General features: G+C 43.8%; 2 protein-coding genes across 8 annotated transcripts in view; one reads left to right on the plus strand and one right to left on the minus strand.

The window, feature by feature from the left end:
- LOC126536002 (putative fatty acyl-CoA reductase CG5065) overlaps window positions 1–12,946 on the plus strand; it is a 95,343-nt gene extending 82,397 nt beyond the window's left edge. The window contains exon 14 of the mRNA XM_055073482.2: window positions 12,866–12,946. The gene's annotated coding sequence lies outside the window, so the exon portion shown is untranslated. The remainder of the gene's footprint in view (window positions 1–12,865) is intronic.
- The window catches only part of LOC126536001 (fatty acyl-CoA reductase 1-like), a 98,425-nt gene that overhangs the window by 4,862 nt on the left and 65,840 nt on the right, over window positions 1–27,723 (minus strand). For 4 of the 7 annotated variants that reach the window (XM_055073474.2, XM_050182886.3, XM_055073475.2 and 1 more), the window contains 10 exons: window positions 24,165–24,322; window positions 16,494–16,610; window positions 14,506–14,681; window positions 13,994–14,066; window positions 13,732–13,838; window positions 12,864–13,041; window positions 12,551–12,595; window positions 12,343–12,461; window positions 10,351–10,590; window positions 9,720–9,849 (listed from right to left, as the gene is read on the minus strand). In XM_055073474.2, the coding sequence (XP_054929449.1) occupies window positions 9,720–9,849; window positions 10,351–10,590; window positions 12,343–12,461; window positions 12,551–12,595; window positions 12,864–13,041; window positions 13,732–13,838; window positions 13,994–14,066; window positions 14,506–14,681; window positions 16,494–16,610; window positions 24,165–24,322 (1,343 nt within the window). Of the gene's footprint in view, window positions 1–9,719; window positions 9,850–10,350; window positions 10,591–12,342; window positions 12,462–12,550; window positions 12,596–12,863; window positions 13,042–13,731; window positions 13,839–13,993; window positions 14,067–14,505; window positions 14,682–16,493; window positions 16,611–18,318; window positions 18,571–24,164; window positions 24,323–25,583; window positions 25,836–27,723 lie in introns of those variants that run through there. The other 3 variants (XM_055073476.1, XM_055073479.2, XM_055073478.2) reach the window with 3 other exon arrangements.

The following is a 27,723-nucleotide window of genomic DNA, read 5'->3' on the forward strand; positions in this document are numbered from 1 at the left end:
AAATTTCCGATTGGAGGTGGAGCCATAGGCACAGACTACGAGGGTCTCCGGGGCCCTCCCCCGGGTGAGGCCGAAGCCTTCCCCCCTCTCTCCCACACATATACATACCTAAATAGCCATTACCAGAGCTTTGTCACCCACATTATTCGAGGTTTCTTTGGACTTTCCTTAACCTTTTCACTTGAAATTTTACTGGGGCTTATAGCTTACTGCATCACTGTTGGCGCATATGTGAATGGCTTTTGATCCATACTTTTGCTTTATTTCTGCAAATCCTGACAATAGGAGGACACGCGCACTATAGGCACTAGTGACAGCTGCATCGTCCGTATCTTCTAACTTCAACATTGTTTTAAATTTCCACTGTAAGCACCATGCACATACACAATATATATAAATATACACACATGACAAAGTTTATTACATTTTTGAAAGAGAAGCAGGTAGCCAATTAAAAATTATTTCTAAAGGTATGGATGGCCTATGCCTAGAGAATGAATATGTTGCTGTAAGTTCACCTCGCTTCAAGTTGCTTTGCGTGCTTTCTTGACCATGAAAAAAACCTGCAGATTTCATTGACCCCTTCGACAGAGTCTTTTATCAACAGCATGTGAAATGCACGTGAATGATATGCATCTCAGTATTGCTTCTCCTTCCAGTAAGCAATGCTAATGACTAAAAAGAATTCTAATAATTTACCACACTTATTAGGGATGGAAACATTGTCACTTGCATGCAGAGGTCATAAATATATACAGGGTGTCCCAATCCACTATCATGCACCAAGATTTTAAAAAAGAGCAATGCGTTACTAGAATAAAACCTAGTGTATATTGTTTACAGGACAGTGGAGTAGCTGCAAGTAATTTTTTCATTACCTAACTTTAATTAGGTAATCGTAATTAATTATCTAACTCAAGACATACTATCCTAACTATCAAAGTGTCAATGAGGCATTTGAAGGCACAGCGAAGGAACATATAACTGCGGTATTTTCAGTGCCACACTAATTGTGTACAATTTTTTTCCAACTGATAAGTAAGCCCTGCAAAATATGGAGAATACCATGTGACTGCACTCCCACCTGGACCATAAAACAGCGCCCTTGAACAGGTGCCCTCTGAGTTATCCAGAATGAAATAAAGGAAATGAAGAAAAATATTGTGCTCGAGTTAGTGCCTTATCTGCCATGCCCCAGCCAAAGTAACATGTCGCATTTGGTGTTAGTTGGAAACAAGCTGTGATAGCTGTTGTCTTAGCATAGATAAAGTGCATGGATGTTTTGTTTTTTTTCCACAGAACCTATCACCACAAAAGTGAATTGGCGTCAGTGCAAAGGTTTAAAGGTGTGTTTTGTTTCATCCCAGTCGCCATGTCTTTTTCTAATGAGCAGAAGGTAAACATATGATCCTTGCCTTGAGATCTGTAGGTAGCAACAAGAGGAAGGCTGCAAATATATATATCAGTCATGGAAGTGTGGCGGTAGACCAAACGCATTGACTATCATTAGAAATTATGAAAGCCTGAGACAAACCGGTAGCTTCCAGAAACAGCGGCGGAGGACTACATCGTTGTGTTTTAGCCTATGCACAGATGTTCTAGCATTTATGACCTCAAACTCTCATGCTAGCATGTGGTGCATGGCCGCCCAGGTACCAATTTACAAATCATCAGTTTGAAGGATTCTAAATGATGGCCTTTTACTCGTACCACCGTAACCAGCACCAATGCTTGGAAGATGGGGACCTGTAGAATCTCTAGATTTCTCGAATAAGTCCTCACAAAAGCCGATGAGTCACTGGACTTTTAGAGCAACATCATGTGCACAGATGAAGCCAATTTTCGCAGAAACACCTAGGTAAATTTGCATAATGCACACTATTCGAGGGACTCCAATCTACACTCAGTAAAGCACAATCGGCACCAGTACCAGTGGTCGCTCAATGTGTGGTTCGGAATTTACGCCGATGCTATAATCGGTCCCATCTTCTTTGATCACACGCTGACTGGACAGCATTACGTGAACAAAATCCTTGAAGGAGTGGTGGATGAGTTTCTCAGCGAAGCCCCGCTATCACATCTTCCACTTCTGTGGTATCAGTAAGATGGGGAACCTGCACACAGCAGCAGCTGAGTATGAAACTGGCTGGATGTGACTTTTCATGCGCAATCGATTGGAAGGCACGGGCCTGTAAACTGGCCAGCCAGGTCGCCTAACCTCCCCACTCGATTTCTTTCTTCGGGGTTATGTGAAAGATCAGGCTTACATGATCGAGACGGATGTCACACTAGCTCAAGGCAAGGATAGCGGATGTCTGCCATAGAATTCCAGCGTCGGTCATCAAGAAAGTCACTGAAGATGTGATAAAGTGGACTCAGTACTGCGTAGCTGCAAAAGGAGACGTATTTGAACACGTCCTCTAGGCAGCAGCTGGTGTTCAACGGAGCTTAAGAATTCGTAGGTAATAAGGGCACACTGAAATCTGATGTTTCTTTTTTTGTGCAGACATCCTGATTGCCAATTCAGTTCATTTAGAAGTTGCATATTTAATTTCTTGAATGCATCAATTTTGCCTTCTCTCTACACGTTGGTCGCTTCTCAGTCTGTTTATATTGCTTTTGTTTTTTGACATGAACCTGTTTTTGCAGCACGTATATACTTTCATGAAAACTAAAATGGTCACTTTAATTTAGTTTTGGTCCGAAGCAAGACTCCGACGCGCGATATCACTTCACACGCACTCTTTCGATGCGGTGCGAGCAAAGTCGGGATTTTGAAACATTCTATGCTTATTACATCACTTTTCGCATTTCGTGCATGGTCAGAGCGGCGCTTCGGCCATGTTATCAAGGGGCTTTTGTTATAGATGTGATCAATCGGCCTTGTGAGACGGATAATAAGTGTGACATAGAAATGAGAGGAAGGAATAGCTGCGAAGCTGCGAAACCTGCTGTTGGTGCTCCTTTCGTACCATTACCAAGGTGATGCGCTGTCTCTTTGGCTTTGCGACCAGGCAATGCAGTTGCTTTCAATCAACTTATTTCAGGGCGCTGCTTTATGATGCGGGTTTATGATGCGCACTCACATGGTATTTTTCATACTTCGTGAGGTTTGTTTGCCAGTCGGAAAATATAGTACGCAATTAATACGTCGCTGAAAACGCAGCAGTTAGATGTCATTTCAGGGTGCCTAGAGGTGCCTGCAAATTCCTCATTGACACTTTGATAATTAGGACAGTATTTCTCGAATTAGATAATTAATTGCAATTGTCGAATTAAACTTAAGAAACGCAATAATTACTTGCTGCTACTCCACTGTACTGGGAACAATATACACTAGGTTTTCTTCGAGTAACGCAACTGCTCTTTTTTTAAGTCTTGGTGCATGATAGTTGGGGCACCCTGTAGAATTCTCTCAGTAACCAAAATGAGGCCAAGCCGGATTCACTCTAAATCAGAATCAACAGCAGTCATGCGCAGGAGCACTTATACTCGGACTTACAGAAAAAAGAAAAGACCAGAGGGGCTGCAGTTTCACCAGAAAGGCGAAGCAGTATTAGTGACAGCAAAGTATACAGCACTTACACGAAGGTAGATTACACCACCGAGAGGACTCTGGCTGTGAAATTGAACTGTGTCCTACTATGAGGTCCCGTATATACTCGTATAACGCCGTCACTTCAGTGCTCAACTCTTCGAGGTCACGCAAAGTTTCTTCAAGCGCAAGAAATATATATATATATATATTAGTGGTTTGGAAAGCTGGTCCATCCCCTGGAAAAATGTACTCTCAGCCTATGAGTGGAGCAAACGTCTTGGTGCTTTCTTGAGGTAGGGCAGCTATGGCGAAGCAGTCCGCAATTTGACAGATGAAGAGGTTTATGAACTGTTGATTAATTCTCAATTGGAAGGAACCGCGGTAGAGGATCAGTTTCTATGTAGTGTTAAATGTCTGCTGAACCGACATACAAAAAAAGAATGGCATGGGCTGAGAATCAGAAGGGCAACTATGCCCAGTGTGGCAGGTCTGTCCGTCCGGACTATATGTGATGGACGGAGGAATTTATGAATTGTTTATAAATACTGTAATAGGAGAAAACGAAGGATAACCAGGTTTTATGTAGCCTGAAATGTCCACTGAGCCAATGCGTGAGAAGACGAGGCAGGGGCTGAAAAGCAGTTGAGATAAATCCCGCCAGTTAAAGGGTTAATGAAAGAGCCCCACATAAGCAATGAGGCAAGTACAAATTTGACTTTACTCTATATTTCGCAAGAAAATAGGCCTTTTTACTAGATAAAAACAACAGCACTATAGCCATGAACTTTCAGAAAAGTCAAAAAGCTGTGCCTGTCCATAAGAATTCTTATGAAAACAATTTCTACTTAGACTCCTATTAGGCCAGAAGGAAACGAAATCACAAGCGTTGCTCTGCTGAATCCCTTAGATGCAAGCAGAAACTTAATGTAACTGGTGTTCAAATTATTTGAAGATTACACGTTTTTGTATGACAGGTGGCTCTCCTGCAACAGAATTCATTCAAGAATCAAGTGTCACAGTCTTTAAATGCTTTTTACTGACCTGGAAAAGTATCATAGAGAAACAGAAGTTGCCATAAGAGGCACCACATTCAACAGAGCAGTAATAGGAAATGATTTGAGAAACACTGGAAGTGTATCTTCAACTGTTGCTTAAATTATAGAACTGGATTTCATAATGGGGGGGGGGGGGGTCACACTGTGAGCCCAATTCTGCCTCTACCTTGAAGGCTGCATGTTTGAAGTGCTTTCAATATTGCTAATTATGCTAGGCTGATGTAATAGTTTCATAACTGTGGTTTTCGTTTAAATGTCCATATTGTGCACTTTTCCCTAGTCTTCTGCTTCTACTACTATTAAATTTTTTTTTCATGAAATGTTTTATTTGACAATTAATCAAAGTTTACTCATGTGACAAAGTACATGATTTACATACTGTATTATACACGGTATGCAGCATTTCTCTTTTTTATTTTTTTATGCACAGTGCCTTGGTGGCTTCACAGAGGGAAAAGGGTTGCAAAATACCAAAACAGGCATGATGGCAGTATATGTAAATTTGAGCATGGCATGCTGTTTTTAGTGATATACCAAAAATTTAGTTTACTTGTGGGAGAAAATCTGCGCGAGTCATTGTCCTATGCCCGGCAGCACATGCCCTTCAACAATGCCACGCCACAGCGCACACTTGTGGATAAGTTTTTTGACCAGTCAAACACTGAAGCACTTTGCAGGTGCCTGCTGACAATAAGCAGTGCCATTTGTAAGGTCATTTCTTTCTTTAATAAAACTGGAAACATTTATATTACTATTTAAAGAGATTCATGTAAATTAGACATGTGAAACAAAAGACTGCCATTCATATTCAAGCATTCACTGTATGACAACAACTGTTTGTTGTAAAGATTCACTGTACAACAAACGGAAATCTGAAGTGGCAGACCTAGACACAGCTGCTGCAGTGGCAGCAGCATTCTGCTTCTGAGCACAAAGTCCCATGTTAAGTTCACGACTGAGGTAGGCACTTTTTTACAGGGTGAAATGCAAAGAATTCCGGCACAACCCATCTTGCAATGAATGTCAACATTAGTGCATTTAGCATTGAAACAATGGTGTGACAAATTGTATTGTCACCTCAGTGACCGTTATGTATGACGGTGTATATGCAGCGAGGTTTCTCTCTCGTGCTTCCCACTTGTTTTATCTAGTGACCTTATTCCCACTGAACAATGTGTCTCATCTAGCGACACTACCGCGAGGGCCGCACGTGGTGTGGGTGTGCATAGAGTTCCATACAATAATTACTAGAGGAATCTCTTGCACTTGTGTCTATGGGAGCTGCATTCAGAGCGGTTCAGCCAGCATGGGAATTATGGGGAGTATATGAATTTGCCTAAACTTCATCCTTCCGGCTTCAAACAGCTTTGTGACTTCGTAAACTCATAATTTTCAACAAAATACTGTGTAATAAATAATTAAAGAAACATCATTAAAACTGCCCGACGGCAGGATTCAAACACAGGACCTCTTGCACAGAAGCCCGATATTGAAACCATTACGCCACGAACATGCAGCCAACAAGAGCAATAGAACGCCCTTATAAATTTCTCGTGGGCAAGTCAGCACGCTGAGACGCTTGGTGCGTTTTGATTTAGCGACCCCAACAGGCTGAACTGCTGCAATTAGTAGTGATTTTGTGTGTTCGCAGAGTCCTCTGCACTTAGAAAAGTATTGATTGCTCTGAAATTTAGGACAGGTAAGGCAGATAAAGTATAATAAACAGTCACAAGAATGTCTGAAGCCACAAGCACGAAGATCAGACAAATCCATGTACTTCCCATCATTCCCACGGTGGCTTAACGATCGCAGCACCAAAGTTCCCTCTAGTAATTATTGTAGGAAACTCTATGTGTGTGTGAATATACATTCAGACAAGGTTGTCTGAGTATATATGAGGTGGATTTGATTCTGCCCAGCACCAAAGAATCTACAAAAATTTGTTGTTGTTGTTGAAGAGTGGCACATATTAGTGGCATACACCCATTGACCAAAATCGGTATCAAAGAGGTTCATTGAAGAGCATCACATACCCAGCTACCCAAGTTGGCATCAAAGAGGTTCATTGAAGAACAACATGTACCCAGTGGCACATGGCACATAACCTTCTTCTCTTCTATCCGTGTTGTTTTTTGTTGCACAATATCACTTTTGTAATGGATTACCAACTTGCCCAGAATGCTGCTCACATGACCAGAGTTGGCAAGAAAGAAGTTCATTGAACAGCGGCACATACCTGTAGCAGCACGACTATTGCCTCTAGAGTTGAAGAAGATGGCTTGCATGCATGTAGTGCGAGAAAAGAACATGCTAGCACGCTTGACCTGAATGGCCGGGTATCGGCTGCTTCCGAGATCCCGTGGCACCATGGTTGGCCGGCCTAAATAAACAGAGGCCATGGTGGCTACTTCTTTGCACCACCTCCCTCAAATTGGTGATACCGGACGACCAAGCCCAGCCATACCAGCATCAATGCACCGACCCTACCAAGGTGAGAGTGACATGGTGACATGGGCCTCCCACAGTCTGACAGAGGTCCCGTGATTGTAGGGTGTCCCAGAATTCTAAATCAACATGCCAGACAGCCACTTCCGTATCAATAAGGTGCCAGGCTTCGGCTGTGTTCCAGGCTCTGGCTGCCACTCTCTGGCCCTGACTTCTACAAGGACTTGAGGGCAGCTGTCCTTGCTCATTACACCATCTCAAGTGCTCAGTCACAACAGCTCTCGCCATATGAACCGTCGCATCATTCCACATCTTGTCATCCCACATCGCCTGCGCCCCCCTGTGCCAATCGTCAGCATGCGCCGGCCCCAGCATCAGACCTCTACTTGGTCCGTGACCCTTCTCCCCATCTGAAAGGCAGCTGCACGATGACTCTTTCCAAGGAATTCACTGGACCAAACGAAAGCGCTTTCGGCTACACTACGGCCCGTCGCTCTCCTTCCTTAGATGTTCCCACAAGCTATCCGCTTTTCGTTCGAGGACACTTCACTCGTCAGAGACTCAGACGCTCTCCCACCGGCTCCACTAGGTGCAAATTTCACTCTTGCAGGGGCAGTGACACCACAAGCATAACCTTGACGATGCCGTCAGTGACCTCCACAACCCTGATGCTTTCGGCATTCGAGATTTTGCCGCAAGCAGCAGCAGGTGAGCCTTCCAAATTTCTGTGCTCGCACCTTCTGCGGATGCATGGCCTACCGAAGTTTTGCAGGAGCAGCTCTGCCATCTGGTTACTTCAGCTCAAGAATCACTTCTACGCCAACAGCGTGAGTGACCAACACTTGCACTATCTCCATGCAAGTCGCAAGCTGCCTGACGTTTTCTTTCGGAGCTCCGACTTCCACCAGGCACGGGAATCTATGAGACCCTGTGGCACATCGTGATTTCACGCTACAGTGTCACTGTTGCTCTGCCTTGCTCACAACCTATGCTGCCGGTGCTGCCTGGTGCATCTCTCTCAGATTCCGTGAACCCAACACCACCGTCTATAGCAGCTGCTTTCCGTACCCCTCAGACAGAAGCCCTGGCAAATTACGTGCCAAATGAGCAACGACCGGAGTGACCACATCATCTCGAGACCAAGGTCTCGTTGTGCTGGTCGTCCCAATACGCCGCCACGCACAACCGTACCTGCATCTGAAATGGTGGCGCAGCATGAATCAACAAGGACAAGGCACAGTGCCACTCGCAGTTCTCTGCCACTGCCATTATTGCATGCAGTTCGACGACATCGTCTTCTGCGTCTTCGCAGTTCTCTGCCACTGCCATTATTGCGTGCAGTTCGACGACATCGTCTTCTGCGTCGTTCCCCTCAACAGCTTGAACTCTCGGCATGTGCCAAGAACCGGCCATTACGCCTCAATTCTGCTTGCCTAGTTGCACCACTGGGCGTGCAGGTGCCGACAACGTAAGACGACGTCCTCAATGCACAAGACAACGTTCCCTGTGTCCAGACACTCTCAGCCATGATCACCAGCGAGCTATTTGTGCCCTTTGCCACAACATGGACTTTACCTGGACTTCTTAACGAACTCTATGAATTGCCACTCATGTATATAGGCCTACAGTCTCTCTTCTTTCTATACACGCACCTTTTTCACACATTTCAATCACACTTTGCACTAGGAGAGGGGCCCCATAGTAGTGCAACTATTGCCTCCAGAGCCAGTCAAGAAGAAGACGGCTCACATGCATGTAGTGCAAGAAAAGAACACGCTAGCATTCTCGTGGCCGCTCCCGAGTTCACGTGGCACCATGGTTGACCGGCCTAAATCACATCACCTCCCACATACCCGTTGGCACATACCTAGTGGCACATATTCAGTGGCTCAAGTTAGTGCAACAGTTGGTTTTGAACTCCGTTCCCTCAGCACAGCAACCAGATGCTTTCTTTACCCACTAGACCATAGACTACCAGTGGCCTAAGCTGACGGGAAAACGGCTAGATTGAAAGATAGTGCCCTGAAAGTGCATTAAGTTCCCAAGGAATGCAATCGCATTAAACCACTCGTATTCTTGGTTCACATTAAACAATCCCAGGTAGTTGAAATTAATTTGGAGCCCTCCATTATAATGTCTGTCATAGCTCCTTTATTGCCTGGAGAAGTAAACACCATAACTTGATTTGGTTTTAGACCCAGGGAAAGGTAATTCACACTTGTATTTTTGCATAACAGCAAGACTATGCATTGCATTGCAAAATGCAAAATCAGGCCTCAGGATCCATTCATATTAACACAGTAAAACACCATTGTTACATTTATTAGAGGACCACAGAAAAAGAATGCGTGATCCGGGAAAACTCAGCATCCGATAACAATTGTGTAAGGCACATACACAAACAGGGCTGATGTTTCAGAGCATAAGAGCCACGAAAACGTAACAAACATGAGCTATCAACGTGGTTTTACTGTATATAGCTAGGCAACTGGAGCTGAATCTGTGAGTTCACAGCTTAATTAAATGTAACTTCTGCAAATCCTTTTGTGTCCACTATTAAAGCTAGATCTGGTATATGTTCCCTGATAATAATGTTGAGAAGATGTTGAGAACATGAACACTGCAAACATCGTGCCTGCACATTTTGCATGCTGAATTAGAATGCAAACTGCAAGACTTACCTGCTTATCTGTCTGGGACAGGTCCTCCACAAGTGCCACCACATTGTTTGATCGGAACAGCCACCCGTGAGTTGTAAAATACTGCACAACATCAATGCCCTTTCGAACCTTCTGGTAAAGGGATAAAAATCTGCAATATGGTAACAGTTAAAAAGAAAAGCATTTTATACAACAATTTTCTTTTTTTTTTATATGCCCTAAGGGCCTATTAGAGAATTAATAATGGGCCAGGTGGGAGAGGATGTAGATAGAGCAAGCATAAGCATAATGTGCACATTAATAATATAGGAAGAAATAACAAATTGCATTGCTTACCTCAAAAATTGCAGGGTAATTGGATATAAAGCAGGAATGGTCTAGTTCCTTTCTTTATTGTGTTGATTAAACCTTGACACACAGCCCATGTTTAGTATATTTGTCATTTATTTTTTGAAATGACAAAATTTGTTTATTGGTTTTAATCAGAAAATCAAATTTTCAGTTTTCCTGGTCACTATTTTTGTGCACATAAAGTTCTCACTCTTGGTTCTGCTGTTTTCTCTTTTGAGAATATTTTGTAGGCGTGGAAGGTTACCAGTGTCTATTGCTAACTATTTATGAACTCTAGTGAACAAGAAAACTTGGTACCAACCTAGGCTTTCGTCCTATTAACTGCAAGGCCAGGTCTCCTATGCACGCAGGCAGGTAATGGAGGCAGTACAAGTTCAGACTGTGCCATGCCACACTGTTGGTGAGAACAACCTTCGGGAAGCGCATCACATGAGGCAGTGGGTGCCGCACAATCAGCTTCTGTGTCGTCGCAGTCACTTCACCCCACGTCTGTCGCTGTAAGGTACCGCTCGTACAGTGGTAGACCCTCACATGCTCTGGCCTGTGAAAGGAGGCACACCACACTCAGCACACCCTATGCTCATGACTATGTGGATATACAATCAATCCACAATAATTTAAAGGGACCCTGAAGAGAAACACTAAACCCATATAGGCTAATGGGCTGGTTCCTCCAAAACTCTATTTTCATAATTTTTTCGGTGAGAGGTTTATTACTTGAAGAGAAAATGAAGTTCATCCTTTTTTTAATATGTCCCACCTAGACCCTATTCCCATACCCTAAACCCTAATAACTGATGTCACACTGGCTGATAGTTCAGCTTTGTGTCATGGATTTCAAAGTATTTATTCACATTTGGACTGCATTGGCACAGTAATGTTCTAGAAATTTGCTAAATTCACTCTTTGGCTTCTTTTACAATGTAGTCCATCATTGCCAGTAAAATATCAACAAGCCCTGAGCAGACGCTGTTAAAATGCATGACATCACGGTAAGCTGGTGCAGGAACTTCAAGGCAGTATTGCTGCCTGTATTTAATTTTTGCATCTTTTCTGGCTTATCAAGCCTCATCTCATGGTAAGAGTGGCCGTTCTGGTTTTGTAGAAGCATATCTAACTAATACAGCTTAACTTACTTAGACACGGTGGTTATTCCCAGCATGTGGTTGTGAAAATTCACATATTTCCTGTAGTGCATCAGCAATATCTTTGAGAGAAATAAATGCAGTTGAAAACTTTTTGTTACTTCTGATTACAAGTGCTGCAGTGCCATTTTTCTGGAGCACGGGAACAATGCAAAGGCACGTAACCCACTGGTGGACCACAACACACCAAGGCATATGACATGCAACTCATCGGCGAGTCACGACCCACAGGAATCTGGACCTTAAAAAGTGTTACCACAGTGTAATGCATCAAACCTGTATTATTTGCAAATTCGATTATTTCAAACAACTATCAAAATGTTTGCTGACCAACTATTTCTTCATGGCATGTTACCCATTCAAACAGCACTTTTGGTTAACTATAACTTTTTGCTTGTGTGGATGAAGCTGCACCAATGTTTTATTTACTACACAAACGGTCATTTATAAAGTATGCCATGTTCAATATGTGGACCGCATATAAAATCGAGGTCTTGAACTCTTACATAATGACAATAATTCATAAAATGATGGCCCTGTTTCACTGAGCTTTTGCTAACTGACAATACAGGAATCGTGGGCAGAAACCTCCTGAAGGATACTGTTAAAATGTAGTGACATTGTAGCTCTGCAATGTTTTGTAGAAACAACCCAATTTATTCCCACTTATCAATTCAGGAATTAATGCCCAACCTTGTACCCTGAATGTCGAAAAAACTTAAATGGGATCAAAATATCCTATTAATAATGTGTTGACAAAAAAGGCCAACTTTTGTGTCTGATGCACTATGTTTTGGATTCTTTTTTCATCTTTGGTGAAACAGGTGGCATAAAATCAGTATAACCAGGTCTCTGCTTAATAAATAAATGTCGGTTGGATTTATGGGGCTTATAAAGGAATCACTGGTGACTTGCAGTGATCTAATTGCTGATGAACAATAATGATCTTCACTCATCTGTTCCAGCTTTTCCTGACTGCCAGTTCCCACATTTAGTGGTTTCATTTCACCGATATCTAGATATGGAATCTGCTGGCACAGCCAGGCTCTATATTGCAGCACTGTATTTCATGAAGCAGAGACATGCAGGGCATAAAAAATGAATGCACACATTGCTCAATTGTGAGATAATGCAGTTTTAATCCCTACCTTGTGGTGGCAGTGTTCCAGGCGACAGAGATGAGCATGTTAGCCACTACATCCACGGGAATGACATCAGCTATGCAATCTTTTTCTATTATTACTGACTGTAACAAGCCGAGACCACACTGCAAAATAGTGGAATAAACTGATGTCAGCACACATAAGTACCATATGCTTCACAGAATGTATTCTTGCTTGAATAGCGAATGCATACCGAGACTATAATACCAGTGAAGCCATTGTAATTGTCTACCCAGCCCTGAAATGAAAGAAAGTAAGATGTTACAAAACAGTCAGGCTAATGATACCAGATCTTTCAAATTCAAGCTTCCATAGTATGTGCTATCTCAAACTATAGTTTAAAGGGGCTGTTGATAGAAGAATGTTTGTGTTCCAGTAAAATTAGTAACACCATTCCATGGTGCACAGTTTAAAAAATTGAGATTGAAAGAACCTAGAGGCAGGCTATCATATAGCTTGTAATCACTGACTCTACAGTAGCACTAAGTGCCTGTGTGTTCTCTTACAGGGAAGGGCTCCCGCCACGAGGCAGTGACAATGGAAGGCCGGACTATGGCGACTGGAAGCTCTTCTCGCTCGTCAAGCACCAGTGACTCGGCTAGCGCCTTGGTAAGGGTGTAGGTGTTTGGCCGCTGCCCGAGTAGAAATCCACTCATAGTGTCCATCATCTTATCATCCATCCACCTGTAGAGGAATTCAGTAGGCTCTGCTGTTGGTTACCACTGACACATCACGCAAAGATACTATGAGCACAAACCTTTGGACATTTGTACTTCTTATAGGAACACAGGTTCCACAGTGCTACAAGTGCATAAAAACTGACACTTTTAGGAAAAGAAAGCACAGCTGAAGAAAGCAGGGAATTGAATGGGGTGATGACGTTACGAAATTTGCAGGCATGGAGTGGCTTTGGTTTGCTGCTGGACAGGGGGAAGGCCCTTGCCTTGCAAAATAATTATGATTTTGGTGGTGGTGGCAGTGGTAATGGTAGTGGTGGTGAAGGCTTTGATAGGACATGGTAACATGAGCAGAATAAGGCAGTATTTCATGCAATATTTCATGCACCTTTTGTTTAGTAAATTTGGCCACAGTGTGACTGCACTAAGCTGGACTGTGACATTATGTGCAGCGCAAATTTGCATTACAAAAAGAGCCATTTGTCATGTGTTTGACTGTGTGTGTAAAAAAAAAAAAGTGCCTCCTGGATTTTGCGCATGTTTTTTCACCTGCATATTCCAGCAATGCTCAAATTTGTCCTCATGGTTTCTTTAATAAACAAATTGAACTGTGCCAAATCAAGCATGATCATAACATAAACGCTGTGATTTAATTTACCTAATGTGATGCAGGAACAACACTTCCAGAGATACTTACTGAGCAGCTTCTATAATTTTTTGGGGGTCTACAGGTGGAGGGTATATCACCTCATCTACTTCTGGTTTATCACAGTTGCAATATGCTGTCGATACATGTACAAGAGCCTGGAAGAAAGCACACAGTAAAATAAGAACATGTAGAACTAAGCAGACAATGCAATACTAAGACAGCACAGTCTAGCATACAAAGTGTATTTGGTAATAGATACTTAGTGCAATTTATAGCTGTGCAGTCACTCTTTGATAAATAGTGTACTCACACAAAGGTTTGGCATTTGTTTACAAAGGTCCACTACACGCCGTGTACCCAGAACATTGAGCTGAACCGCTCGTCTGAAACAGAAATGGGTCACACATTAGGCTGTCAAAGCCATACCAATTTCCACACATCACATCTGTGAAGCTTATGGTTGTAGAAACATAAGTTATACAGCTTCAAGAAAAGATAAAGTGGAGAATGTGCTAGTCATCTATGTGTGGATCACCCATTTAGAAGCCTGACTGACTGACTAATTGTCAAGAAATAAAAGGCTGTCTGCATGCTTCCATGACCTCACAGTGCAGGCAAGTACGTAAGCTCATACAACAAAGGTTGCTCCACAAGTTTCCATTGTCAAAAGCACTGAGTAAAATACATATGTCCAGGCTGATTCTGTATTCATATTTCTGCAACATTTAAAATATATGAAAAGCAACCAGCATAGGTTATGGTGTCAGGCAAAGCTATGTCAGCGTGTGTCAGGCAAAGCTCTGGGCTGTCCCTTTAACTTACTTAAGAGGTTCATCAAACTTGACTGTGGCAGCCGAGTGGAAGACAACCGAGACATTCGCAATTAAAGTGGCCTGGTCAGGCGCACTGAGCCCCAAGTTCGGCTGAGTCAGGTCCCCTGCTACCGCTCGCACTTTATGAAGGGCACCTGGTTGCTCTTGCTTAAGCCGCTCAAACACCTGTTGAACAAAAAAACAGTACAGTGAGTTGTACATGGGCTAGAACAATTGACATGATGGACATGATGTTTCGTGCTTGCAAAAAAGTTTAGCAATGCACAACCTACTGTCTTCTGGGAGTCTGGGAGTTTCATGCAAGAGAACATTTTACAATGCACATATGGCTGTGACTGCTACACAAGCTTAAGTGAGCCTGGAGGCAAGTTTGTCAACAACATTGCACACACAGAGTACTGCGTTTAACTGCATACGATGGCTTGCATGCTGATAAACACTCTGAAAAGTCAGGCTACAGTGAGCCACAATGTGTATTTTGATCAGCTAATGGCATGAATACAGCATCTCCACAACTGAAACATCACTGCAGCAGCGCAGGAGCCGATGGGCAGGGCAAGGCAAGCACTAGGCTTCAAAGTAGTAGAGCTGCAGCCAGTGATTTCCCTACACACCCCCTTGTTTTTCTGAAGGCACCCCCCTTATCCATAACGATTTTTTTTTTACACAAAATGGCAAATTTTTTGTTGGCACCAGAATAAGGGCATGTATGCGAAGGGACACATCTTCCACAGCTGGCTCGTTGTGGAAGATGTAATGGCGTTTGTGTAGAGAACACATTTTATGTAGTCCTTGTTGTTTAGTTTTGTCTGTCATTAAATACGACTTTAGTCCTTGTGTAAAGCGGAGTAATTGTTTGCTAACTTTGTCACGAGTATGGGTGTCATAAACATTGCTAGTCCTACGTGACACATTGACACAAAGTAATATAAAAAATGACTACAGCTTCTCCACCCTCAACACCCCTTCCCCCCATCTCCCCTGCCACCACTCCCCTCTAGAAATTTAGAAACCCTCCCTAAATTCAATCCTTGTGGAAACCCCTGGCTGCAGCAGTGCAAGCAAGTGATCGTTGCAAGCAGCCTAGCTACTAGGAAATAAACTATATATGTAGCCAGCATCGTTTAGTAAGCTACTTAAACAATTTCAAAATGCATGAATGCAGCTTCCACTTAACAACAACCTTTGATTTGCAGCTTGAATTTCATATTGACTATTGGCATGGACCTGGTTTGCCTGTACTTCTAATTCACAGTGTCTAGGCTCGGTATGGAAGGAGCAGAGTGACCATGTGAATAGCAGTAAAAAAAAAAAAAGCAGACAGTGCTGTCAAAATAAGCTGAAACAAGTGGCACAGCTTGTCTATGGATGACTTAGAACAAATTCACTATTTCACCCCAAAAATCTGCATAAAATCCCAAGCTCATTTGAATAGAAAATATACTTTGTAAGTTACGTTTCCATACAAGCTTTGAGAAATTACTAGTTTAGGTAAAATACAGTCATAAGTGCTCAATAAGTGTCGTTTCAGAATGCTGTCTTGTGCCAGTAATGATGGTGATAGTTTATTGTTTGCCCTTCTGGTTTTCGGATGAGCTGTGTATTGAAATTAATGCAATAGTCCACGCCAGCTGGTAGTTTGGCCATGCATAATGAATCATAAAAGCAAGAAAGGATAAGAAAACTGGCTTTTTAACAAGAAAGAATAAGTAAAAAAATGGCATAACAGGTGGCAAGAGCATTTACCAGTGACTTGACAAAAACAATGTATCTAAATCCACTTACAATGAGCAGGCATGGCTAACTTGGCAAAAGCAATATAGCCACACAGGTGCATCAATGCAATACACAAGTCATTAACAATGCACTGCTGCATGCAACACTTCAAAAATATCCTGCAGCCTTTTGTTCTAAGTATGACAACACCCATGAACTGCAGGCATATGACACTACCAATATGCAGCGTGTGAAATCTACCTTAGATTTGAGCATTGTTTCAAGCCTGGCCTCTGGTCCTTCTCCGCTCTTGCCTCGTACCAATAGGTAGACTTGCTTTACACCAGGACATGATCTGAGCAGTTTTTCCAGCAGAACCTGAAATATGGTTGCAGTGAGCCTAGAGTCATTGACTGAAAACCAAATGCTCAAGATGCGTAGAGTGGATAACACGAAGACAAGAGCAATAGTTAGGTTTTTTTTTTAATCTACATCATTCACCAAACAACCTTCTGGACAGTTGTCCCAACACATAGCGAAACATGTGTTCAGGAACTAGTTTCCTCATGTGAAATGTCTTCACCAAAAGAGTGAAAGACTAAGCACGTGAAAAAGTACAAAGAATGTGCTACTTCAGTGTTTTACCAAATCTCACTAGATTGCGGGAAAGTGTACATCGGGCAAACTGGACGTTGTCTAACTAATAGGTTATGGGAGCACAAATACACGTGCCAGCTTCTGACAGCACCTAGCAACTTGGCTGCACACTGCAAACAATGCAAATGCTCTCCGCTACTAGAAAGCACCACAATCATTGGCACATCAAAAACAAGAACGGAGCGAGAAATATGGGAGGCACTTGCGATAGCTAAAGAAAAAGAGATGTGCGTAAGCACTCCGTCCATCACGCTTATCGAAGCTGAGGTTGAGTTTGCTGGGGCGAACGGGTGCAAGTGAATGATGCATGCCTGGCCCAAAGTATGATCACACGTCGTCACCTTGCCATATCTTTTTATATGTCACCCCCCCCCCCCCATGCCATTTTTCCTTATATATAAGCGGGTTCTTTAACAGTATTAAACAGTTGGTAGTTTGCGCTACGTACATCCACATCCTGTCCTTCACTTAAAATCCTCAGTGTAACACTAAGCGCAATATAATCATGAACGTCCACCAACTAGCCCCCTTCATTGCCTTACTAAATGTTTTTTCGAGTACATCGGGCTTCTACATCCCTAACCTTCCTCTGCTTCCTCGTACTTTATATTTCGTCAACAACATCGCGAAGGCTAGGCACAGAACTCGCACCCTCACGTCCGCTCTGAACAACAGTCTGTCTTCACCTGTATTGGCTGGTCTACTCTGAAACGTCGCCCCTACCGAAAAAAACCGCAAGACGCATCTGCAAGATTTTTCGAGCGGAAACGTGGCGACAGATGCGTCTCTTCCGAGACCACATTGCAGCGATATGTGAGGAAACAATGGACTCAGCAGCTTCAACAGCAATGATCAGGTATTTCTACGACATGGCAGAGTTGCACGCCGAAAACTTGCGGAAAGGCTCATTCGAGAGCCTCCCTAGAAGAGAGAAGCGTAAGCCTCAAGGAAGCGGTGCCGTCAACCTATCCGGTAGAAAGATCCCCGATTATGTGCAACAGACCCTAAATAAGGGACCAAAATACGCAATTAAACCTCCGGTAACGGCAGTACAGTTTCTGGCCATGGTTCGCTCATTCGTGGAAAGGTCCCCTGGGCCAGAAAAAGTGACTTGCATCAAAGAAGTTTTGAAGGGAGTGTTAAAAAAGAGCCTAGTAGAAAAACCCAAGCCTGCAGGGACAAGCAGAGTGACTAGATACCTCAAGAAAGAAAATCTAAAACTGCTCCTCTCAGACAAAACAGGCGTGTTTGTTGTGATGAACGCTCCTGAATATGAAAAATCCGCCCAAGAAGCGATTCGCAAGAATTTTGAAAAAAGTGACATTACCTACAAAGCAATTGCAAAACTGAAAAGTGAAGCCTGCGAAACATGTGAAAGCATGGGCTTGACAAGATTGTCAAAGCGGGTGAAAGAGAGGAAAGAACTCACTCTGAAGCCATTCTTCAAGGTCATCATTATCATCATCAGCCTGGTTACGCCCACTGCAGGGCAAAGGCCTCTCCCATACTTCTCCAACAACCCCAGTCATGTAATAATTGTGGCCATGTCGTCCCTGCAAACTTCTTAATCTCATCCGCCCACCTAACTTTCTGCCGCCCCCTGCTATGCTTCCCTTCCCTTGGAATCCAGTCCGTAACCCTTAATGACCATCGGTTATCTTCCCTCCTCATTACATGTCCTGCCCATGCCCATTTCTTTTTCTTGATTTCAACTAAGATGTCATTAACTCACGTTTGTTCCCTCATCCAATCTGCTCTTTTCTTATCCCTTAACGTTACACCCATCATTCTTCTTTCCATAGATTGTTGCGTCGTCCTCAATTTGAGTAGAACCCTTTTCGTAAGCCTCCAGGTTTCTGCCCCGTAGGTGAGTACTGGCAAGACACAGCTATTATACACTTTTCGCTTGAGGGATAATGGCAACCTGCTGTTCATGATTTCAGAATGCCTCCCAAACGCACCCCAGCCCATTCTTATTCTTCTGATTATTTCCGTCTCATGATCCGGATCCGCCGTCACTACCTGCCCTAAGTAGATGTATTCCCTTACCACTTCCAGTGCCTCGCTACCTATTGTAAATTGCTGTTCTCTTCCGAGACTGTTAAACATTACTTTAGTTTTCTGCAGATTAATTTTTAGACCCACTCTTCTGCTTTGCCTCTCCAGGTCAGTGAGCATGCATTGCAATTGGTCTCCTGAGTTACTAAGCAAGGCAATATCATCAGCGAATCTCAAGTTGCTACGGTATTCTCCATCGACTTTTATCCCCAATTCTTCCCACTCCAGGTCTCTGAATACCTCCTGTAAACACGCTGTGAATAGCATTGGAGAGATCGTATCTCCCTGCCTGACGCCTTTCTTTATTGGGATTTTGTTACTTTCTTTATGGAGGACTACGGTGGCTGTGGAGCCGCTATAGATATCTTTCAGTATTTTTACATACGGCTTGTCTACACCCTGATTCCGTAATGCTTCCATGACTGTTGAGGTTTCGACAGAATCAAACGCTTTCTCGTAATCAATGAAAGCTATATATAAGGGTTGGTTATATTCCGCACATTTCTCTATCACCTGATTGATAGTGTGAATATGGTCTATTGTTGAGTAGCCTTTACAGAATCCTGCCTGGTCCTTTGCTTGACAGAAAAACCCACAAAGGTAAAAACCCACAAAGGTAAAAACCCACAAAGAGGGAATTCCTTTTAGGTCGATTGTTTGAAGACTGTGGAACCGGGCAAAGATGCATCGCTGACGACCTTCAGGCATGTTTGAACTCGTTGCCTTTTGATGACCCGTTCTTGATCCGCAACTCTGACGAAGTTATTGCAACACTAAAGGGTAGCGCACCAACGTCTTGTTTTTCAATAGACGTGAAGGACCTGTTCTACAGTGTCCTGAGGCCAGCGGTGGTACAAGCTGTAGAAGAAGCCATTGGCATGTTCGGCTACACCAAATTTCAGGACGTGTGCCAGTGCAGTATTTATAGTTTTGCGAACTTGCTAAAACTGTATCTACAGGGTGCGTTTATCGAATATGGTGACAGTGTGTATGAGCAGAAGGACGGTATCACTATTGGTTCCTGCATAGCTCCCGTGCTTTCCGACTTATTGAGTGTGGGAGACAGAAAACTTGCCGCCTTGTTTGAAGAAACTAACATAACTACCTGTTTCTGATATGTTGACGATTATTTGGTGTGCATGAAAGAAAACCAAAGCAAACCAGTTAGTGCAGAAACAGTCATCAGCATGTTCAAGAAGGTGCATGAAGGTCTAGAATTCACGTACGAGACTCATACCGAAGGTCGATTGCGGTACCTTGACATAAAAATTTGGCTCAGAGGCTCCCACATGTACTGGTGCTACAAAACTAGAGGAGAAAAAGACATCCTGAGGTATGGCTCTTGCCATTCTAAAATCATAAAAAGAGGCATCGCCAAGGCTTGCATCAGTCAAGCAATTGAAAAATCATGCTGCCATGCTGTGGGGGAGAGCATCGATTTGCAAGTAAGCCGCTTAAAGAATAGTGGGTACCCGAACAGTATGGTGGTGCAAACCTGTGAAAACATGTTGCCCGAAATCAGAGCCAACAGGAAAAGGCAAAAAACATAGGAAAAAGAAAAATTGAAAAAACTCGTGGTGTTGCCATACATCCATGACTTGTCACATAGGATAAAAAAGACAGCCCAATGCCATGATGTTCAAGTACTGTTCTCCGCTCTGCAAAAACTAAAACGCATGTGCAAGAGGGTGAATGCAGGATCCAAAGAGGGCAATCCAAGTGCCATGGCCTGTCAGACTAAGCACGTGAAAAAGTATGTGGAATGTGCTACTTCAGTGGTTTACCAAATCTCACTAGATTGCGGGAAAGTGTACATTGGGCAAACTGGACGTTGTCTAAATGATAGGTTATGGAAGCACAAATACACGTGCCAGCTTCTGACAGCACCTAGCAGCTTGGCTGCACACTGCAAACAATGCAAATACTCTCTGCTACTAGAAAGCACCGCACTCATTGGCACATCAAAAACAAAAATGGAGCGAAAAATATGGGAGGCACTTGCAATAGCTAAAGAAAAGGAGATGTGCGTAAGCACTCTGTCCATCGCGCTTATCGAAGCTGAGGTCGAGTTTGCCAGGGCAAACGGGTGCAAGTGAACGATGTATGCCTGGCCCAAAGTATGATCGCATGTTGTCACCTTGCCATATCTTTTTATATCTCCCCCCCCCCCTGCCTCATATCTCCTTGTATATAAGTGTGTTCATTAACAGTATTAAACAGTTGGTAGTTTGTGCTACGTACGTCCACGTCCTGTCCTTCACTTAACATCATCAGTGTAACACTAAGCGCAATATAATCATGAGCTTTGGAACCAAAGCTTTATCGTTCGTTTATGTTCGTTTAAGTTAGTTTTATTGGAACAGCAGTCCCGCATTTCCACAAGTGCCTCAATGATGTACAGCTAATTCATAATTCACTTATTGAGAAAAAGTATGTTATTTTGCTTAAAAAATTTTTGCATGCGAATTAAAACCATTATGAACCTTTGTGGATAAATTTCTTTTTTCGTTCTGGAGCAGAACTGGAATGGAACATTCTTCAGTGGGACGAAGCTAAAACCAGAACGAAAGAAATTTTGTTCTGACACCATGGTACGAACACATTTATTGTTTCGATCGGTGGTCATTGTGACGAAAGGTACACACACACATTTATTTATACAGTCTATGCTCATTACAACGTGCCCGCGTACAACATACTTTCGGATATAGCTGACCATATTTCAACCTTAGCTTGTTCTACTTATTTTATTAATGCAACGAAGTTCGCTTGTAACGGACCGGGCTACAACGGACTACTGGCCACAGCAGACAAAATTAGTGGCAATTTTCAAAATTGGGCGTATAAAACGTACTTTTGCCGTGTTGACACGGGCTGGCAACCGAGTTGCGAGGGTCAGCTGACGATCATGGCACAATATCGCACGCGCAAGAAAGGAAGGCGGGGCGGAAACGCGCAGTCTTCTTGCACGTGCAAGGCACGGGGGGAGACGGATCGAGAGAGAGAGGGAGTTATTCCGGCGGCTGCTGTTTACAATGCGGCCGCTGTATCTTGAGAGCGATCTACGATGTGGACAAAGTGCCCCCAAGACCTGTAGCTTCGCATGCGCTGTGCTTTCGACGTTTAATTCATATTGAAGCGAGAGACAGCACGAAGGTCAATTCGCTCACTGCTGCTGCCGCGTTTACCTTGCTTAATTTGCCATCCCAATTGACGCTTCGCCTTTTGGGCGAAACTGCGACTTTTTTGTTTGTTTTTTTACTTTGGACGTTCGTCACTCATTCTTTGCTAGGCATTGTTAGGCATCACGACAAAAGTTTCGAAATGAGGCGTTTCGGATATTACGGACTTCCGATAAAACGGACGTTTCTTTTGTTGGATTATCGGGGTCCGTTGTAACGAGAGTAGACTATATACATTTGCGTGGACGACTATATATAGATAGTGATATCATAAGAAGCCAACAAACACTGACACCAAGGACAACATAGGGGAAATTACTTGCGCTTTATAAATGAAATAAAGAAACGATAAATTAATGGAAACTAAAGTGGATGAAAAAACAACTTACCGCAGGTGGGAACTGAACCCACAACCTTCGCATTTAGCATTCGATGCTCTACCAATTGAGCTACCACGGCGCTGTTTCCCCATCCACTTTCTTGTGTATTTATGTGTCCTAGTACAACCCTGGGAGTGTTGGAACCCTGGGAGTGTGAGAACCCACAACCTTCGCGAAATGCGAAGGTTGTAAGTTCGGTTCCCACCTGTGGCAAGTTGTTTTTTCACCCACTTTAATTTCCATTAATTTATCGTTTCCTTATTTCATTTATTAAGCACAAGTAATTTCCCCTATGTTGTCCTTGGTGTCAGTGTTTGTTGGCTTCTTATGATATGACTAATAAAAATCGGGCCCCTCGGTTAACCCCCTTTCTTCTCGTTTATTATATAACGAGGGTCTCGAATCCGGCTGCATTGATGCCTTCAGGTAGCATATGTTGGTTTATTGACCAGTTGCTTTCACCCAAAAAGATCACGTTCTCGTGACACCTGTGGCAAAAAGGACGTTCCACGTCCGCCGCCAAGGTCTGTGAGTGTTGGCGCTGGCTAACACTCCCAGGGTTCTACTAGCACACATAAATACCCAAGAAAGTGGATGGGGAAACAGCGCCGCGGTACCTCAATTGGTAGAGCATCGCACGCGAAATGCGAAGGTTGTGGGTTCGGTTCCCACCTGCGGCAAGTTGTTTTTTTCATCCACTTTAGTTTCCATTAATTTATCGTTTCTTTATTTCACTTATTAAGCACAAGTAATTTCCCCTATGTTGTCCTTGGTGTCAGTGTTTGTTGGCTTCTTATGATATGACTAATAAAAATCGGGCCCCTCGGTTAACCCCCTTTCTTCTCGTTTATATGTATATATATATATATATATATATATATATATATATATATATGTGTGTGTGTGTGTGTGTGTTGTGTGTGTGTGTGTTGTACAGCATCTGCGCGGGACTAGATAATCGATTACCGATGCACAAACATTACGTGGACTTCTAACGGTACAAGAGACAAAACCCAGTGAGTTTTTATTTCTGAGCAAAAACGGCCCAATCGCAAGAAAATACATTGAAATCGTCGACGTCAAGCTAGCGTGGTAACGCTGTGGTTCAGGTGCGAAATTCAAGAAAAGAAAGCTTTGCCTTTCGTTTTCTCTGCGAATATAAAACCAACATTTTCACAGTAAACAATGCAATTCGATTTTTGAGAAATTATTTTACCATGCTCTTTAGTGTCTCAGCAGGGAGCAACTAAATCTCGTCCTTTAATTACGTTGTTCGTGCCGAAACGGAGTATTCACTCCCTTCGACGCAAATTGAACTAGAATCACGCTGCGTTGATAATATATGCCTTAATGCTTACACCTGCTGCTGTCTAACACAGGGTTGCAGCGCCTTTCGATTTTGTTTTCCAGCCACTCGACATCAATTATTCATAAACTTACAGAAAATTCTTTGGAATATATTATAATTATCTGGTTCAATTGCCGCCAGTCGAACGGGATATCCGACTCGTTATTAGAAAGTTTCCAAGGCTCACAAATCTCTGCTAATGCACTGTGTATAGCCTACTCATAGCAGTCTCACAAACAGCAATTTCACTTTAGCGGTAAGTAAAAGTCACACTGTAGTAGAAGAGGTCTAAAGGAACCACACTTACCTTTCCAATGAACCCTGTTCCTCCTGTGAGGAATACCACCTGGTCCTGGTAGAACTGTGCAATCACCGAGCCCTTATCATCCTCAGTCACCACAGCTGATGACGGAATTTGCTGTGGATGGCACCCTGCCGTCGCCATGGTGGTTTCTCTAGGGGTGGCTGCAAAACACAAGAAGCCGACCATTCATTTCAATGGCTCGACATCTCGAATGCATTAAAATCAAGCGCTACATATGCCCTGGAATGCAGAAACTGGACGACAAGCGCAGGTCTAACATACTTTTTAATTTATAGTTTACACGGAGAACTGCACCGAGCGGTACGTAGTACGTCAATGCTGCGCGCTTAAAGGTACACTAAAGGCAAATATTGTCAAGCTAAAGTGATAGATTATAATACTCGAGAATATTTGAGGCGTCAATATTATCGCGAACAGGGCCTTAGTAATCGAGAAATTGAGGTAAATGCAAGACACGATTTGAGACTCCCGCGGGACATTGAAGTACTTGCCCGATGACGACGGCACTCCTGATTTAAATTGTGCCACTAGTACTCAATCGCTCGTTATGAAAATATCATTGTATTAAAGAAAATGCTACTTGTTCAGTTCATTTTTTTTTTTGAGAAAAAGAGGTGATTGACATTACTCTTGACAATGACGCGGGTGGTCGAAAGGTTTCGTTTTCGCTCGACTCTGCGCCGCCCGCGCTTTCGCGTTTTAATAGCTTCGTTATCGCGTAGTGCTGCGCTGGTTTTGCTGGATCGCGAAACTCGCATAAACTGCAAGTAGCAGAGAATTTCACTTTCATATGATGTCGCGGGACGCCCGAACGGTCCACGCCACTTGACCTGCAGCAGCTGCAGTGGCGAATCTACCGCTCTGTCGGCTCGGTTTCCCCATGGCCTGGCGCTCGCGTTTTGTGCAATATTTTTATTGTGCAAAACTCCGCACCGCCGTCTGTCGGGGGCTGTTTTACTCACCGACAGCCGCAAAGCACGGTGATGGCGTGTGCAACGTCACCACTCCCCAATTAGGTGGCGGGAAACTTGAATTGCGATAGAGGTATTCGGGCCCTGTAGCTGCAATTTTCTCATAAACTAAGCATTTTATTGGCACGAAACACCCGTTTCGAGATTTTTGGGATGATATTTGAACATTCCACGTCGAGTTATTATCTGCCTTTAGTGTCCCTCAACTCACATGTGCGGGTTAAGTGAACCAGAAAAAGCACGCTAAAAAACAAAGTGCGCTTGTGCGACTATGTCGACCCGCTCGAACGCAAAGATGATGAGCTTCGGCGCGATGTCTGGACTACTGCCTTGAGTGGATCTCGCAGACGAGGGTTACCTTGTGAACACAACGAGCTTCATGAGCCGCGAGCAGATGAAAGCCTACAAGTCAATGGAAGGCCACAATTACCTGACTAGCGGGTGGGTGCAGCAGCCATGCGTCAAAGTGCTCGCCTAATGTGATCGCCTTCGTTACGGAACTTATTGCGTGTTGTCCACTTGTGTCCTTAAAGATAGCGTTAACGTTGCCTCACTAAAAAAAAAAAAAAAAAAAGAAAAAAAAAAACACCCGAGAACTTAAACACTGTGATTCCACAGCCTTCTAAATTCTTTATGTTGCGTCAATTCTGCTGGTCTTGCCAAAACAATTTTTTGTGTGCCCTCCCAGGTTCAGCAATCACGATCATTCAATGAAAAGCACTCATACCATGGCTACTGGTAAAAGGAGACGGCGAGGTGCTGGCTGCACTTTGCACAATGCAAGGCAAGCCTTGCAGTGACATGCTCGCGCATAGCTGCTGTGCTTTTTTACATTGAGGCTGTAGCGAAGAAGAGCGATAACCAGCCATGGCCATGGTGCGTACTCTGTCCGGATACGCAAACACTGTACGTAAACCTGTTCAGTAAACAAATACCAACAACGATGTACGCGAAACACTGAAATGTCTGTGCTTATAATCAGCTACTTTTCAGCCACAAGGCGAACGGCGCGCCCAAGGACAGGGATCAGATGATCGCGCGAGAGACTGCTGGCATTTTTCCGACGCTACGCGACGGACACGACCGCAAACAAGGCGCGGCTGCCCCGGCAACGCTGTAGGCCTCGCCATGTCGCCATCCCGTGGCGCTGTCGCCGCATCGCGGATCGAGCTCAGTGCATACTCCCTATACCTGGGGAAGGAAGTATCACACAAGGGACGATCACGAGTGAGAGAACAGACATGAAAGTTGATAAGCTGATTCCGTATTTTCCCTGGTATATCAAGCCAGCTAGCCCATCCACAAGCTTCGTTATGCTTGTGCATATGCGACCAAATAGACGTCTTGCTCACTAACAGAATGCGGGAGTCAAACGTATCTAGAGCCAAGAGAACAGGATGTGTAAATAAAAGTTCTTTTTTTCTTGAAAAATTGCCTTGTTGCATGTGTCCGGACATTTAGTTCGGATATATATCAAGCCAGCTAGCCCATCCACAAGCTTCGTTATGCTTGTGCATATGCGACCAAATAGACGTCTTGCTCACTAACAGAATGCGGGAGTCAAACGTATCTAGAGCCAAGAGAACAGGATGTGTAAATAAAAGTTCTTTTTTTCTTGAAAAATTGCCTTGTCGCATGTGTCCGGACATTTAGTCCGGACTATGCTGTGCTCCTGCAGTAGTGAATATAGTACTAGGGACACCGGTGCAACAAATAACATAAATAAAAACGCCGCTGAGCGGTCCTTCAAGTTACGAAGACCTCGAGGGCAAGCGAGCGCGCTGAGGCGCTTGGCGTGTTTTGATGTGGCCTAAGCGAAGTGCACTTGCAACCCATGCAGGCGAGAGCCTGCGCGGACAAGGAACGCGCGGATAACACAGGCTTCCGAGAGCGAGGGTGACGTGGCGTCGTGGCGATGCCCTCCCCCTCACGCAATATCGCGGCAGCAGCAGGTGCTCCCATTTGCCCACTCTGCTCCGTCGAGGTTCCAGCCAGCAAGCGCGAGCCAGCAACGAGCGCGAGAGGTGCGCTCGTGGCGTGCTCGTGACGTGGCGTCGCAGCCAATGGGAAGTTTCGCTGCTACAGACGACGCCAGCTTTCTCGGTGAAACGGCGATTTGACACTTTCGTATGAATAAATAATTTGATTAATAAGAGGGAAACTGTTACAGGCGAAAAGACGAGTGAAAAAAAACCCCAGTAATACGAAACGTATTTCAAATACCTAGTGGTGCATCTAAAAACCACTTTGATATTAGAACTCGCAAGGCATGTTGTTGCGAAGAGAGTATACCGCGGACCGTTCGCATCAGCAGCCGCACTCAGCAGGTTCTCAACAGGATCCTCTGCATGCGGCGTCGAATCGCATGCCCCGTATGCGACCAACTTGCTGGATATGGTCGCACTGACTAGATATGTCTTGCTATGGGGCCGGCGAGCGAGCGCCTCAACGCTGTGATCGTGCCGGTGCTTCTTTTTTTTTCTCTCTCCGGTCGAAACGCTCGCCTCTTTCGCCGCTGACGGCGGCACATAAATCGCCTACAGTTTATTTATGACACGAAATAACTTATC

Source organism: Dermacentor andersoni, chromosome 4 (assembly GCF_023375885.2).
Source record: "Dermacentor andersoni chromosome 4, qqDerAnde1_hic_scaffold, whole genome shotgun sequence".
NCBI lineage: Eukaryota > Metazoa > Arthropoda > Arachnida > Ixodida > Ixodidae > Dermacentor > Dermacentor andersoni.